This window comes from Apus apus, chromosome 1 (assembly GCF_020740795.1).
Source record: "Apus apus isolate bApuApu2 chromosome 1, bApuApu2.pri.cur, whole genome shotgun sequence".
Lineage (NCBI taxonomy): Eukaryota > Metazoa > Chordata > Aves > Apodiformes > Apodidae > Apus > Apus apus.
The window spans coordinates 174357395-174375239 of record NC_067282.1 but is presented as its reverse complement, the minus strand read 5'-3'; the positions used below and the strand labels follow the sequence as shown (position 1 = coordinate 174375239).

Here is a 17845-nt window from a genome sequence, read left to right as displayed (position 1 = left end):
AGCAAATTCACAAGGTCAGGGATAATCCCCGTTTCAATGAAATAGGATTCAGATTTATGAGGATGTTAGTTTAGATCTCTATTACACATTTTGAGTAGCTTTAGCTTCTGTAGCTCACTTCAGCTCATCTTCACTATTTATTATTCTCTGTCAATATATTACTCTGGCATTTATCTGGTCATTTGCATTGCTTTCACAGCCCATCCACATTATACTAATGTTTATTAGAGGGAACTTGAAAAGTTTCAAAATTAACTGCTATAGTTGAAACTATTCTATATAGATCTTTTTTATATCTTGTACCACTAAAACCAAAACCAAAATCAAAACCAACTGGTTCTGTTTAAAAGCTTATAAACCTATACCACCTTTAATATATTAAGTCATAGCTAGAACATTCCTTTCAGAAAGTTCAAATAGTGCAGAATATGCTAAAACATCATGATTTTGATCCTCAGAGATCCCATAAAGATTCAGTGAATTTCCACACCACTATCTTGCAGTAGGCATTTTCCTAGGGAAATCCATCCCATTGTTCCTGTTTTGAAAAACAGAGAAACATTGAGAAAGACAGAGATCCAGTATGAAAATTCTAGTGCCTGCTAATTTTAGAAAATTAGGTTTGAAAGATAATGACCTTGAATGCCATGATCAGCTATAAAAGATGGGTCCATTGAAAAGGACAATGTACCCTATCATAGCTGAAGTCAGTAAGAGCTGAGGACACTCAGCCTCTATAGAAGTCATTTTTGTATTTGAATGAGCAGCCAAAAATGACACCTTGAATCAGACAAGACTTTTGAAGTAATGTGAGTTTCCAGGATAACAAAGCAGCAAAAGAAGCAAAACAAGGGACTTCCTTCCTTTTTGCTGCCCTCAATATCAGAAAGTGTTTAACTGGAGCACACAGGGAAAAAAAAAAAAAGCGAAATAAAAGATTGGATTCATCCTCGATCTGTTTTGAAATCTTTTAACAGCAAGAAGAACATGTGCCATACACTGCCTGTGGGAAGTGCATACGGATGACTTTCTGTACAAGTGCAGTTTTCTTCTGGGTAAAGTTCTCCACTTATTCTCTCACCTCATTAATTCACTACTCTAGTGTCTAAAAAAGATCCTCCTGAACCGAACAAAAAGTAACAATGGAACAGGTTCCGTTGGGTTTCCATCTGATACATAAACTAACCCCATAGAGACCGACATTAATAAGGTAGCTGAAGTCACCAAATGTACATTGCAGTCAATAGAAAATACGTATCAAAATATCCTGCAGCTGTAGCTTGTGAGTTACACTTGTAAACATGGTCCATTGATTTTTCCTTCATTAATTTAAGACAAATGTCTTCGCTTCTTGGGGAAGGGGGGGAGCAGGGGAAAGACTGGTTTATATTCTGTCTTCCCTGCCAGTTTCTATACTACTTATTCCAGCTGTTTGCTTCAGTACCGTGTCTCACAGTCTTGGACCTCTTTCAGGTTTTTTGCTTCACTTAACAGATCAAAGCTGGGCGCTCTCTAATCTTCCAGAACTGCTGCTTTAATTACAACTAAAATTTGAAAGCAGTCCAGTCACCCACAAAACATGGTGAGCATGCCCGGAGAGGTTGCCTGGAAAAGTTGAGTGTTTTAGCATTGCTGTGTGTCCTCCTCGCCTGCAGCACAAACAGCAGCTGGAAAAGACCTCACCCTAGGTGACAGAAGACATATTGAAACAGGGTGGCTGGCAGCCCAGGAGACCCTCACTGTTAATGCATCTGAAACACAGAGGAAAGAATACTGGCTTGCTGTTGGGTGTAAAGAGGCAGGACTTGATGTTGAAGGGAAGAGACTTGTCTTGTCATTTGTGTTACTGCACTCTTACGTTGTGCAGGGTAGGAGGAGGTAGGTGTGTTCATGGCAGTTTGCAGAGATAATGAAAAAAAATTTCCCAGCTTTAAGGACCTCAATCTGAATAATAGCTAGAGAACTAGCAAGACATAAAAGTAGGAGGAGAAGCAGAAAAAGAGGAGATGGCAAGCAAGATGGGGTGCATGGATCATTATTAAAACTGCAGATTACATGACTTGGCTTAAAATTTCTCTGTTCCTTCAAGGGGTCTGTAGTCTGTAATGTTATCATATGAAAGAGGAGGTACAGCCCACATCACACTCAATGCAGATTTGCTAGTACATTTGCCATCCTGCCAATTGCCTGATGTCAAAAGAGGGAGATTTCTTCCAGCACATGCGTCGAGGCATAAGATTTGATTACACTTTTCATTATCTTCGCTTGCATTGGTATGAGCCTTGTTATTAGTCATAAAATAGACCATCTCTTTTCTCTCCTGCAGATTGACTGTGCTGCATGAAAATAAGTGTTCTTTTATGGATTCTATATTTATTGCCTTCTATCTTATTTGATCATTCTTGCGATGGAATGACAGGCAGACAATTGGTCTCCTTTTGCCTATTGTAAAAAGTGTTTCAAACTCACTCTTTCCTAAAGCCAATGGTGCAACATTAAAATCTTTCTTGCATTCCCTTGGCAGATTCTTTTGATTATTGCTTCAGTTATTGGAATCATTGTCTACAGACTCTCGGTTTTCCTGGTGTTTTCTTCAACGTTGTCAGAGCGCATCAGTGGAACGGAGACGATCCGCAAGTACCTGACTCCACAGACAGCCACCTCAGTAACTGCTTCACTCATCAGCTTTATAGTCATAATGGTTCTCAACGTTGTCTATGAAAAAGTGGCAATCCTGATTACTGACTTCGGTATGGCGCTGCTGTACCTCAGATAGAAACTTCGGGTAAAATAGCAAGAAAAGCAGTATATATGTGTATAATGAGAGCTCAAATAAATGAACACCTCTGCCATCTAGAAATTTTCAAATACAGGTTTTCTCAATAGCAAAGGAATATTCTGCTCTTTGCCTGAAAACTGCTTATGTAGATAGCATGAAAGAGAAATTGTTTACAGTTTCTTGCTTGTGAAACAGACAAAGCAAAGCAAATTACTATAATAACCAAGCTTTATGAAAACAGATCAGTAACGCATAACACATTACATTAGCTTTTGTTTGTAGGGAGAGTAGCTATTTTCTCCTAAATAAATGAAATAAGGTCACTATTCCAAAGCTAGATACCATTCCTATGTTATTAAAAAAGATAAACAGTCACAAATATTATTATTCTTTATATCCAGCACATCAACATTAAGGTAGCTATTTTACTTTAAATATGTGAAGTAGTGTAGTATTTTAATATAGTTTAATTTGATACTATTTCATCAGTTCAAAATGTTACATTTGCATCTTCCCTGAGTGTGCTGGATTTGAGTGCTTCTTTTTCTCTGAGTTATTGGAATTTTTGCTTCTTCTTTTTCTTTATTGTCAGGGAATAAGTTTGTTCCTTTTTATAACCCATATAGTTTTAGAATTAGAAATAGTTATAATATTCATGGGGATTATGTACAGTCTAATTTATATGCTCTCAGTCATGTTAAGAAATTCAAGGCATACACATACTTTTCCAGCTGAGGCTCTAAAGCAGCTTGTAGGTTACTTGTAAGTTTTCCATTTTTAAAATTTTATTTTATTTTTTTAATTGCAGAGCTTCCAAGGACACAGACTGATTATGAAAACAGTCTAACCACAAAGATGTTCTTGTTCCAATTTGTCAACTACTATTCTTCATGTTTCTACATAGCCTTCTTTAAGGGTAAATTTGTAGGTCATCCTGGAAATCCAGTTTATTGGCTAGGAAAGTATCGCAATGAAGAGGTAAGAATGTATTATAGTGTTTGTGTTTAAACAGCAGGAGCCACTAGTCCAGTTATCCTGCTGCAGTTAGGAGTGTATAACATAGTTGTAGATATTTAACCTGAGGATTCAAAAATCGACTGCGTCCCAACCCAATTGCCTCCTTAGTAACCGCTAGCATAAAGGAATATGACATGAGACCAGTTGGGCTTAAAAATTTATTACCTGTACCCAGACAAGCTTATTTACACATGGTTCAACAACCTGTGAATCAGCACAGAGAGGAAGGGGAGAACATCAGTAGAAGCATTCCTATTCACCCTCAGCTGGTGACAGCACAGTACAAAGTTGCATAACTTCACCTGGTATTCCACTCTTTCACTAGACTCCTGTTAACCTGCCACGTATGACCATATGTGGCCTAGAATTGATGTTTGAGTACATTACTGGAAGGATATGCCTAAACAGTCTTCTTGCATTGCTTTAAGAAATGTTATAATAAGAAAACAGGAATATATAATTTTAAATGCTTCATGCATGCCCAGAAGATTACCCAATTTCAAAAACTTTTCATGTGTCTCTCAACCTTCAGTGTGATCCAGGTGGATGTCTCCTCGAACTCACAACTCAGCTTGCCATCATAGTAGGAGGTAAAGCAATCTGGAACAATATTCAAGAAGTGCTTCTTCCGTAAGTTCAGACAATTAAGTAATCTATTTTTTTCATATTTGAAAGATACTGCTTTTACTTGATGTGTTCAAGCACTTGGTCACTAAATTTGATAGGCACGTATTGTATTCTAAAAGAATCAGACTAGTCTTTCGAGGCCTTTTTAGACAGTTTAGGTATTTTCAGTCTGATAGCTCTGAGCTCCTGTCTCTGTCATTCTGATTGATTTTAGTTGTAATCAGAAATGCTTCTTTCCTCTGCAAATCAGTCTCCACGTTTCAGGTTAGATTCTTAGAACTGAGGCAACAGAAGTTTTAAAAATATTAAATACTGTTGCTTAATATGATTTGTTAGTATACATTGGGCTTTAAAAATCATATGTAAATTACTAATTTAACTGATTAACTTTATAATCGTATTTGACATTCATACTACCTGTATGTTCTCTGTCAGTGGGGCAGATTTCTGGAAGGTCACGTTTTAATGTAAACAATAAGCAAAGTGCTAACCACTAATGCCCTCCATTTAATTTAGTGTAAGATACTATCCAGGACTCTGTTCCTTCTCCCAGGACTTGTTTTTTCTTTTTTTTCTTTTTTTTCTTTTTTTATGCCAATGTATGGCACTTTTGTTGCTTAGAGTAGGGAACTCCCTGTTTTCTCATGCTCTCCTGAGTGCCATAAGCACCAGCCCATGGCATTGTATTCCCTCTAACTGTGGTGCTTCCAAGCCCATGAACTGTGCTCCTTGGCTGCACAGTGACCCCACTTCAAAGCATGTTGCAAATACTGTGTAGGGTTGAGGCTTGGGTGCTCTGCTCAGATACTGTTCCTCCAGACCTCAGTGCTCCATATATACTGGACCTGTAGACCCATCTTTCTTTTCAGTATCTTCTTTTACCTGGGGAAGGGTCCTTGGACTGAGCATGCCTGAAGCTGTCATTTCCAGCCACGGAAAAGTTAATCCCCCTTCTGTCTAGAGGAAATATATTAATCTGACCAGAATTTTGAATTCACATCCGAGGGTGACAAGCATCATTTAGGTGTTGAAATGCTGAGTATCACTTCTGGATCTAGTTCTTAACCACTCTCTCATTCAGCATGTGTGCAAGGATAAAAATAACCATTTCTCTGTTGGTAGACATTCACACACACACCCACACACACCCTTTTTTTTCCATATGGTTCTCTGGCCGCTGGAAATGGCTACAACCAGTTCATCAGCTTTTTAAAATTCTCATGTAAGCCTTTCAGATGAGATCACCCTCACCCCAATCCCTGGGCAGGTGAAGGAGCAACTAACTGTGGAAAACATTTTCAGACACATGAAGGACAAGAAAGTCATCAGGAGTAGTCATGGATTCATCATGGGGAAGTCCTGGTGGACTGACCTGCTAACCTTCCTTGATGAAATGACTGGCTTAATAGATATGGGGAGAGCAGTGAATATTGTCACACTGGGCTGTGTAGTAAGGCTGTTGACACTGTATTCCATAAAGCCTCACAGAGAAGCTGGTGAAGTATGGACTGGATGAGCAGAGAGTGTGGTGCACTGAAAACATGCCAAATGGGCAGGCCCAGAGGGTGGTGGTCAGAGGCATGAAGCTTAGTTGGAAGCCAGTCACTCGATGTGTAACCCAGGAGTCAGTACTGGGTCCTGTCCTGTTTAACATCTTCATTAATAATCTGGATGAGGGGAGAGAGTGCACCCTCAGCAAGTTTGCTGTTGGCACAAAACTGGTAAGTCAGAGGGTTGTGCTACCACACAGAGAGAACTTGAAAGGCTGGAGAACTGGACTTACAAGAACCTCATGGAATTCAACACGGGGAAGTAAAAAGCCCTGCACCTGGGGAAGAATAACTCCATGCACCAGTATATGCTAGGGGCCACCCAGCTGGAAAGCAGCTTTGCAGGAAAGGACCTCAGGGTCCTGGTGAACACCAAGTTCCACATGAGCCAGCAATGCTCCCTTGTGGCAAAGCAGGCTAATGGTATCCTGGGCTGCATTAAGAGGAGTGTTGCCAGCTGATCGAGGGAGGTGATCCTTCCCCTCTACTCATCACTGGTGAGGCCACACCTGGAGTAGTGTATCCAGTTCTGGGCCCCTCAGTACAAAAGAGACATGGACATACTGAAGAAAGTCCAGCAAAGAGCCATAAGGATTATTACAGGACTGGAGCACCTCACATATGAGGAGAAGCCAAAAATGTGGGACTGTTCAGTCTGGAGAAGAGGTGGCTCAGGAAGGATCTCATCAATGTATACAAACACCTGAAGGACAAGAGTAAAGAAGAGGGAACCAGAATAATCTCAGAGGTGCCCAGTGACATGACTAGAGGTGATGGCTAGAAAATGAAACACAGGAGGTTCCCTCTGAATATAAGTAAACAACTTTTTACTGTAAGGGTGACCAAACACTGGCAGAGGCTGCCCTGTGAGTTTGTGGAGTCTCAATCATTGGAGATAATGAAAAGACATCTGGACATGATACTGAGCAACCAGCTCTCGGTGGTCCCGTCTGAGCAAGGATGCGTTGGGCCAAATGACCTCTGGAGGTGCTTTCCAACCTCAGCCATTCTATGTTTCTGTTGATTTTGCGAACAGAAAGAATTAATCTGTCTAACCACAGGCTTACATTTAACCTGATTTTTTGTTACCTTGAATTTTATGCGGTCATTCACTTGTACAACAGAAGTATAAATCACTATGTGATATATTGCCCTTTTACATCTTATTTATGGCTGTAAATAACTGCTTTCAGGACAAGGCAACAGATTATACTCATGTTTGAAGGAAATTTTCAGTAATTCAGGAGTTACTAAATCCACTGTTTAAAGCTGCAACAGCACAAATGTAATTTTTATTCAATTTACTAAAACTTCTAGGTTATTTTACCAATGTTAGCGGTCTTTTTCTCCCTGATAGGTGGCTTAAGAATCTAATTGGAAGATACTGTGCAGCTGCTAGATCAGAAAAAGTTGTTCCACGTTGGGAACAGGACTACCACCTGCAGCCCATTGGAAAACTCGGACTGTTTTATGAGTATCTGGAAATGGGTAAGTGGCAGTTGAGTTTGGATTTGCTATCACTGCTGGATACAACCATGCTCTAAGAAAAATCTTAATACAAGCAACGCTTAAGAAGTTTTCTAGAGACAGAAAACATGAATGCTTTCCAAGACAAGTTTTGAAGAGCCATTATAGACCATTTGGCAAGCTTTTATTGAGCAGCTACACCTCAATCCAGTTTATAACAAGGAAACAGCACATGACTATGCAGGGAGGAAAACTGCTGCTTCTTTGACCCATTCCCTGAGAAGAGCATCCGAAGACAGACCACTGCCACATTCTGGTGTTGTACATCCAAGCCCTGTCTCAGACTGCTCTGCCAACAACCTGCAGTCACCAGTACTTGTCCCTGCTCTCTCAGGAGCTGGCAGATCTCTGATTTATTGCCACCATCCATTCTGTCACAACATTGCCAGTGTACTTGTGGCAGCACCCAGACACCAATAACATGATTGTTAGTTTGGGCTTTCCAGCACAGCACTGAGACAGATCGTCATTAGATTTCCAAGTCTTCATGATGAAGGCATAAGGAAGAAATGGATGTTTAAATACCCTGAATAGTTCCTCTTGCTGTGTTGTGACTTGTAGCATTTTTGTGTCCCTCCACCTAACAGGTTTTTCAGTACTGTCCTGCTCCTACTTTCTCATACATAAGATTTGCTAGGAATGCAGCTACTCTTCTTTGTCTCTCCCTCCCACAGTTGGAGTATATAAAGTATATGTGCTCGTATATGCTCATCTCCTGTAAGTAAGTGAAAGCCTCATCAATGTATGTAACCTCTCCCTTCGACAGTTATACAGTTTGGCTTTGTCACTCTGTTTGTGGCATCATTCCCACTGGCTCCTCTTCTGGCTCTTATTAACAACATGTTGGAAATCCGGTTGGATGCATGGAAGCTGACAACCCAGTTCAGGCGCATGGTCCCACAGAAGGCACAAGACATCGGTGCCTGGCAGCCCATCATGCAGGGCATAGCGATCCTGGCAGTGGTCACCAATGTAAGTACTGGGCCAACAACTGTTAAACTAGCCTAAATGAATTATCAGCATCAGTCCCTTAAGATTTCAGCTCCTGTGAAATAGGCTCTCAGTTACTTTTCAGGGGTCTTGGAAACAGAATAGGGCAACTATCTAAAATATTATATCTAAATAAAAGCAATTTTATTTAGAGTGACTAGAATCTTCAGAAAGATCTGCTATATATACAGACTAGTTTTAGGTGTCTATTGCTACCCATCCACCCACCTGAGGTTAATCGGAGCTTTGCAACCTTTTTTCACTCCAAATTCCACTTATGTGCTATGCTCCTCAAGGCACTGCTGAAAACACGGGGCCCTCAATGTGCAAAAGTATGCTGACAGCTTGGTTTTACTCTCTGTCCTCCTCAACAGGCACTCAGCCCCAGTGTTCATGAGACGGTTAACTGTGGGCATGTTTCTTTTACCATCACCCTTTTTGGAGGTCTCACACTTTAATGTCAGGGTGACAGTGCATCTGCCACTGACATTGGTGGGACTACTAGGATGTGAAGGGCACAGCACCAAAGACTGGTATGTTCAAATGGCCCTTCTACAAGTTTTGTAAGGCACCTCAAAGAGATCAGTGTTTCTTGCTAATGAAGTGGGGGCTATAAAGTCAAATACTAGCTCAAATGCTAGAAGCTGTTTTCTTCCTTTAAGTATGTTTTTTTATCGTTTGACATCCAGGAACTAGTACAAGCCATCAGTTTTTCCTTTCCCATCCCCTCCTTGATTTTTCCTTAGTACACAGAAACTGTTTCTTCTTTTCTGTGTGACACGTTACAGCTGATTAGACTTGAGTAGTCTATCGTCTTCCCCTTCATGCATTAGCTTTGGAACAACTGCTCGTTCTTTGCAAGCAGCTCTTGCACAAAACTGTCAGTTTTGCCACTTGCCACTCAGGCACTGGACTTGCTGTCGCATGATAGCAAAGCATCTGTTGTTGATTTGAAGACTGATTTCAATTAGTTATGGTACAAATGGAAAACTGTATGCAGTGAAGTCTGGGAAGCAGAGAATGTGCTATTTGTTTGTAGTTCTCCAGTGCAATACTCTGAAATGCAGCCCATAATTCCGGAGCAAAAAAGTTTTTCCTTTGAGAGGATACCGTAGGATTTGCTTTCATATTTCTGTCCTTGTGGCTCTCTGGAGCACATCTGGAGATCATTCTGAGAGAGGGAGGAGAGTGGGATGGGATTCAGATTTAGGATTATGAGAGACCTGGGGTCTTGCAAAAAAAAAAAAAAATCAGTAAGAGCAAATACAAAGTTATGTAAATACCATATTGCAGCATCTTTCTGAATGATGCACAGAAAGAGCATCAAACTCATTTGGTCCAAACGGAGAAGGGATTTCTGTGTCTTGTTGTTCAGATGCTATTAGTTCATTTATGGTCTGACTGGATGAGCTAATAAACAGAAAGTAATTACATTTAACTAAAACTTTCTGTACTTGTACTTCAGTTAAAAACAGAGTAATTTAAGTGTGAGGTCTTCTCTCTGCAACTGCAAGACACAGTAATATATATTTCTTCTCAGCCAAAAACACTTACTCTGTGTGTAAATATAAACAACACATAATTTTCACTTCATTGCACGCTGGCTTAAAAACAATTTTTTAAAGTGCATGCCAACTACATTTGATTTAAGCCAGAATCCAGTACAAAAAAAAAATTCTTACCCTTGAAAATTTTGAACAAGTTTATTTTAGTCTTAGGATATCTCCCTTTCCTTTCTCATCAAACAAATTAGCTTTCTGTCAACCAAACTCAATTGTAACAATGTTCTGAAGAACCAAATATAGATTTTGGACCCATGTCTCCCATGTCTTTATTCTGCTGCTTTTGTCTTAACTAGAGTTTAGCAGGTACTTCAGGGTAAGCCAAAGGTAAGTTCTTTATTTGGGCTTTCCAAAGACAAGACATTAGGATAGATGCTTGATATTTAGCTATGATGCTACTTGAAGTGGGGTTGGTCTTGCACCCTTTCTAGCTCCTTGCCCTTTCCTTTCCCTGTCTTTTCCCCTTGATGCTGTCTCTTGTGTTGTTTTGGGAAAAGTACATTTGAACGAGAGAACCAGGTCAGGGAGTGGATCTGGCCAGGATTCCCCACCAGATCAGTGCCATGATCTGATCTGCTGCACATCTGCATGGGTGCATGAGTGACTGCTAGGAGCAGAGGCAGGAGGGATACTGGTTGTTTTAGCTAGCACTGCCACCAAAGTGTTGTTTGAGAAACTGTAGAAGAGGTGTCTGCATTTTTTTTCACCCTTTCTCCTCTCTCCCCTTCCCCTTTTTTTACAACAGCTAAAAATGTCTCCTCAGGTTGAGACTCTTTTGTTGTGAATGCTGCAGGAAGGTGGACAATTTTTGCCCCATCTCATGAAAATAAGGAAATACAGACTGCATTAATTACAGGCTGGCATGAAGGGGAATAAAATACAGATATTAAGCAGGTCTTACACTCCTCTGATACCCATTACTGCTTAACTTTGCCCCTTCCTCTGTCCCACACCTTTACTACAGCTTTTTTCTGCTCCTTTTATGTGTATCATCTTATGCCTCTCTCCCTCTGATCCCATTAGATCCCTACTTCACAGTCCACGTCTCTGCCCTGGTTATTTCACCCTTGTTGTCAAGGAAGGTTGTTTTCCCCTGCTGTGGAGCAGAAGACTTCTCTTTCAGCCCTGGGGTGCAGCTTGTGACACTTTCCTAGGTGCTGGCTACCAGCGGTGCCTGCCTTCACGAGATGGCTGAGCAGCCTCTTGCCAGGCACTCAGTTGTGGATCTTGTCAGTGGAAAGTGTTCCTCACAGGAAAACCTTTTGAATTTGCAATAGCAGAGGAGGAGATTGGATTAAACATAGCTAACCTGTCCTCCAGAATAGGATGTTTTGGGAAGTTCATGAGTTTAGAAAGACTTCCCACAACAAACCCACGGATCCAATTTCCTACCCAGTTGGTGACTAGCAGGCTGAGTAGGGCAGGGAGTCTCTGGGGAGCAAGATAAAAACAAATAGTCACGTCATATACAAACCAGGACTATGCAGCTGCTGCTAAAAAAATTATCTTGGCATCAAGTGCAGTTTCCACATGTACAGACACTGAAACTAATGAGGCAACAACTTCCAAGACTAATTTACGGGTGGCCAGCACCTCAGAAAGAGGGGCATGTTTCCAGAGCCAGAGATGGATCATATATATATATATATATATATATATAAAAGTTATTTAATTCTTGTACTCAAACCCCAGGCTTCCTGGTGAAATTTAATTTTCTATTATTGAAGGACTCTTCCATTGTTTCCATGAGTTTCATTAGGCAGGATTTCTTTAAGCATGTCAAAAGTACACCTCATAGAAAGCTGAAGCCTTCTTTAGAGCACTTTTAGGTGAGTTTGGCTGCTGACCTCCACTGCATGTTCATGAGGAAAGGAGTGTATTATAGTATAGCTTTTTTAAGGCATCCAGCAGAGCTAGCATAATTTAAAAACCATACAGAGTGCACATTCTAGAAAGAGATTGTTTTATGCCCATGAGTGACTACGTGCTCATTTACAGAGGGAACCACTGGCTGGAAAAGCACATTCTATTTTTAGCTCATACTGTAACTTTTGCAATACTAAGCATATGGCTAAGACATACATTTTAAGGCTTCTTGCTTAAATGCTACTCTGCTTTTTTGTCTTCTTTTTCTGAAATGCAGGCTATGATAATTGCTTTTACATCTGACATGATTCCTCGTCTGGTTTATTATTGGTCCTTTTCAGTCCCTCCTTATGGAAGCCACAGCAGTCACACTATGAAAGGGTATATAAACAGTACACTTTCTGTCTTCAATATATCAGATTTCAAGAATGCAAGCAAGCCAGTTTCCCCCTGGTTTGGGAACCAAACAACATGCAGGCAAGTGTCAAATAACCATTCTTTTCCAATGAGAAAAAGAAATGTATTTTAAAATATTTAAACAATCTGATTCGGTTAGCAATATCCAGTAAGAAATGTTAAAACACAGTAAAAGCCAGCATATTTTGAATGGCAGAACTGAGTAGAAATATTCACCCATAAGTTTGTGCTACTCAGAAAAATCTTAGTTCATTTTGTTTTTGTCATAATTGATAGCCTTAAAAAAAAAAAAAAACAAACACCAAAAAAACCCCAGAACAAAACAAAGTAAGGGCACTTTAGCTTTTTATAATTCTTACTACAGTGGGGGGGGGGGGGAAACAACCAAAAAAAAAACCCAAAAAACCACGAGCTAAATATAGCAGCTATGTAGTTGTAGTTTACCCATTACTGTACCTGAATGCATTCAGCAGGGACATGTCTTGCTCCATCCTCTGGCCATAGTGCCTTACTGCAGAAATGCCTGAGACTTAGTTCCTGTCTTCCCTATATCGCCTTCAGATACCGGGATCTCCGCTACCCTCCTGGTCACCAGCACCAATATGAGCATAACATATACTACTGGCATGTCATTGCAGCCAAGCTGGCTTTCGTCATTGTCATGGAGGTAAGTGTACGGGATTTTGAGTTGACTTATTTAAAATTCTCTGCCCTCCATGAAGAAAAGCCTTCAAAGACATTCTGTCCAGGCACAGCTATCAGAGCTGGCGATGTGTGCCAGCCTGGACAAGAGCCTGGGAGATGCATTTATCTCTCTTAACAGATGACATGACATTTCAATAATAATAACAACAATAATAATAAAAATTAGGAAAAGTAACAAAATATAACAATAACAATACTGATGATCAACAACAACAACAACAACAATAATAATAATAATATGTCATGTTAAGCCTGACTGACATTTTTTCATTTTCACCTTCCCCAGCACGTCATATACTTTGTGAAGTTTATCATTTCATACGCAATTCCAGACGTATCACAAAAGACCAAAAGCAAGGTCCAACGAGAGAAGTACCTAACACAGAAACTCTTGCATGAGAATGATCTCAAAGTTGTGAAAAAAAACATGGGGAAAATAGCTGACAAAATTATCAAAGGATTAGACAGCACTTTCCGACCCAAAGCTGAATAAGTACTTTTTTATATTAAATAACAGTATTTAGCCAACTAATACCTGTCCAGATATTACCAGCAGTTAATCAAACACTTTGGATTAATTCCTTTTACTAAACATTGTTTCTTGCAACTGTTATCTGCTCATTTACTGGTTTCCCTTGGATAAATGCAACCACTGCTACTCAGATAAGAGTTATCAACTTTTTAAACAGATTTAGTAGGACGCATTTTTTTAACATTTGAAGATAAACATTATTTATCCTCTTAAGATGATGCAGACAAATTTTCAAATACCTAGAGTGCTTTCCACTTTATTTATGCATCAACTATTAGATCTCTTGTTTGACTTGAATAAAACCTTAAGAACAAGAATCATTTGTTGTCAGAATACCATCATGTCTTCTGAAGAAGTTTTGATTACTTGCTAATGCAAATCCCACCTATAAAATGAAGAGAAAAAGGCAAAACATGAAGGACAGAGAAGGAGAATACAACTCAAAATCATGTTGTTAAGCCATTGGAATTGACATCCTAAGCGCTGTTGTGTGCTACACTGAATTATCTATGCATACTGAGACTTAAATGGATAACAAGATATTTCAATTAATCATGGACTTGGATCACAAGAAGCACCAGGACTCTAAGCCCATCCTGTTCATCAATCTCTGTGTAAACAGGAGAAATGCCTTTGAAATCAATGCATACAAACTGACTTTACAGCACTCCAAGTGAGTAGAAAACTCAGGCATTTTATCCTTCCCCAGTCAATGTACTTTCATTAGTTCACTTGACCATTCTCCTCTGGATGATTACAGCCTTGAAGATCTCCTACCTGTAACAGTAATGAGTGTTAAGTCTTTTCATGTACTAAATCAATACTTTTGGAGGGCTGTCTTCTGCATTTCTCCCACACCAGAGGCACTGTGCTCTTCCCTGATAGATTTCAACATACAAAGAATGTGCAGCTGAACCTGTTGTGATTCAACATTGTGAGTTGAAGTGCATTCTGACAAGACCATGAATCTGTTGAAACTGGAGAGTGGAATAAACCATTTAATATGCCTTAACCATGTTATGAACCTTTAAATAACTAGGAAGGATGTTAGAAGTGTGGATGAGTGTGCTAGAACCATCAGTCATCTTCAAATTAAATTGCAGATCTGCTTAGCTATTTTGGCTCCAGTTGCAGAGTGGGAGTTAGGGAATTACAGATTAAGCATATTGTATGTAGAGCTCTGTTTTGTCTCTGCAGCAGTGGTATTCCAGATTGTTAACTTGCTTTCTTTTTAAACATTTTTAGTGGACCAATTTATACAAATTCTGAAAACAAAAAGTGTGTTAAAAAAGCAAAAGTGTGCCTGAACTCTGTAAAGCAGGTATAATTTTGTACTCTTCTTAAATGTAATAAATATGCAGAAATTTTAGGCAGATTATTCATATAGCTTTTTACATATTAAGAAGCTCATTTGCAGAAACGAAGTAGCATTTCTGAGATGCATCCAGATCCCAGATCCCATCAAAAATCAGAAGGAATCAAATGTTTGAATTTTGTAGCGATTTCCAAATACTAACTGCTGTGTACTGCAAGCCTAGTCTTTGAAACAGCAACATTTGAACCAGAAGTAACAACACATGAGGGGATTCCTTTCAGCAGTCATGATACACAAGCTTTCACTCAGCAAGACTCTGCTTGATTGTATGGAAGAACCTGAGATAAAAGCTTGGTTCAAAAATCAAGGAAAGATGAAAGAAAGAAGCTCACAGGTTCCAGGTAATTGTTTGCATTTCTGACACTGAATGACTGAAGATTACTTGTTATAATGCCCATAAAAGTTTGTGTAGACACCACCTCAAGACAAAAAAAAAAAAAGGTGCAGGACAGAAAAACATGATAGACTGTAACAATAAATGGCAGCCAACCAGACTAGAGATGGAACCTGTGCTTCTGTTGTGCTGAAAGCTAGCCAGCATCACTTCTTTGCACAGGGAAATCTACCCTTTGCCATTTTGGTTTTGGTTTCATCAGAATCATGACAATTCTTTAATTTACTAGGAAGCAAATATTAATTGAGCAGATGGACAAACAGAAGTTTCTAAACAAGACAGAATTTCTTCTCAAAATAGAACCCCTCAAAACTGTTTTGGCCTTTTCCCCAGATCACAGGATGGTTGGGGTTGGAAAGGACTTCTGGAGGTCATCTCATCCAGCCTCTCTGCTCAAGCAGGTCTGCCTCCCCAGGTAGAGACTGCCCAGGACTATCTCCAGATAGCTTTTGAATATCTCCAGGATAAACATTCCACAACCTTCCTGGGCAACCTGTGCCAGTGCTCAGTCACCCTCACAGTGACCAAGTGTATTTTGATGTTCAGAGGGAACCGTCTGTGTTTCCATTTGTGCCCATTGCCTCCAGTATACCAAATTTCTGTTAAAAACAAAATTTTGTCCAAAAAACTTTTTCATGGAACAATGTTAGTGAAGTACTCAGGGCTTCCCTGTGCAAAATGAGTTTGGTTAGATAGGCCAGTCAGCTCCTTGCAGACTTGGACCTTTGCATTTCAGCTTTGAACTGGCTCTTCCCCATCTGCAGCTGTGTTCAGCTGTCATTTTCATTTCCCCATCAGTGATGACAGTGCCGATGTCCCTTTCTGATGGGGTGTCGAAGGGCTGATGCAAGCAAGGAGGTATCCTATGATAAAGGAAAAAACAAAAAGCATCACAAAATGGACCATTTCAGGTAATGATTTGGTCTTAAGGAGGCATTTATTGCTCTCTTTGAGAGGCAAAGAGATGAGGAGACAAAGGAATTAAGTGCCTTGCCTGGGGCCACACCATGAGAAGTGGCAGAGCTCAAGGCTGATTTTCAGGAGTGCCTGGTCTTCTGCTCCTTGTTTGGTTCCCATGACTTCTCTCAGTTGCCCCCTTTTAGAGTTGGGGAAGGGGAAGTTGGCCCTCCGCGTCATTGAGAGTTTATAGTCCTGCCTTTAAAATAATGACCTGAAAAAAACAAGCTACATGAGCAAAGCGTGTGTACCTGTGACTTGGTCTCCTCCCATACTACAATCCTCACCAGCTCTGGGTGTATTTCTACATCACCATTTTTGTTCCGATCAAGAGTCTGCTTTTGAAAGGAGCCTTCCACTTGGCCCGGCTTTTTGGGCAGTGATTCCCATCACAGACTGGTGTAAGGACACATGGACTGGATTCCTCCTGGTTTAAACTGAACCAGAAGGCAGGTTTTATATATGCACTTAATGCACTTAATGGTGTCTGACAGCCACTTAGTCCAGAGAGCTAAAACCAGAGCTAGGCTGAAGAGAACAGGAGTACTGCATGAGCATCAGCTAGTCAACATCAACCTTTTTCTCCAGTGATTTCCTTCTGAAGTGCCCTTGCTGATGTAGCTGTAACACTTCATTTCCGAAGACATTTTATCAGGAATTCAGTTCAGTTTGCCGTATGCACAGTGTTATTCACAGCACGGTTCTGAATGAGAGAGAAAGAAGAGGAAAACCAACAGAGTGCCTAATGATCACATTTTAATAGTTGGACCTCTTAAGCAGTGCAGTTCCCGTAGCCTCTACCTCCAACTGCTGGAATGTGTTTTGCTTGTACACAGGGAGCTCTGCGCAGGCATCAGAACAAAATGCTGTGGGGGCAGATGCCAACATATGAATATTTTTAACTTACTTTATTTTTTCTAGGCTAGGTTACTTTAATAGTATTTCAAGATATGCTTGAATGGAAAATTAACATTTGTTTCAAACTATGAATCAATTTTACTCTTTTTTACACTTTATATGTAGGCTAGACTTTTACTTTGTGTAGATTTATTGAAGTCAGGGTGAATTTGGACCAGTGACCATTTCATTGCCTTAACAACCACCACAAATTACAGACTGGTGCCACAGTTTTAAACTCTGTGTATGTTGATAACATTCACAATGTAAGAATGTATTTTTTTTCCTAAGAATGTTTGCTATTAGTTTTTGAATATTAAAATTTCTTTATATTTATTGTCATTAAATAAAGTCTATTTTAAAATAACAATAAATCTGATGTTCATTGTTTTTTCCATGAACTACACTGCTGCTGCCAAATGCACATTTAAATTATTAGAATGTCATCCCTGTCTTATTTCCATATTTCTCATCTTTTTCAATATTTTTCCATTAAACTGTTACTAGTACTGAAATTTACCTCCTGTTTTTTTCTGCATCCTTTAGATGCAAGTCATTCCTTTCAACACCAAGTTGATGAAAAGGACCATTATGTTCTCATACAAATAAACAGCTTAGGTCTTTATATCCTTTCACTCCTGTCACTATAA

General features: G+C 39.8%; 1 protein-coding gene across 1 annotated transcript in view; it reads left to right on the top strand.

Moving 5' to 3' along the window:
- The window catches only part of ANO6 (anoctamin 6), a 75284-nt gene extending 57715 nt beyond the window's left edge, over positions 1-17569 (top strand). Inside the window, exons 12-20 of the mRNA XM_051622677.1 lie at positions 978-1055; positions 2525-2750; positions 3588-3757; positions 4329-4426; positions 7331-7461; positions 8267-8472; positions 12196-12395; positions 12897-13002; positions 13327-17569. Coding sequence (XP_051478637.1) covers positions 978-1055; positions 2525-2750; positions 3588-3757; positions 4329-4426; positions 7331-7461; positions 8267-8472; positions 12196-12395; positions 12897-13002; positions 13327-13533 — 1422 coding nt within the window. The 3' untranslated portion in view covers positions 13534-17569. The remainder of the gene's footprint in view (positions 1-977; positions 1056-2524; positions 2751-3587; positions 3758-4328; positions 4427-7330; positions 7462-8266; positions 8473-12195; positions 12396-12896; positions 13003-13326) is intronic.
- Positions 17570-17845: the final 276 nt, after the last annotated feature.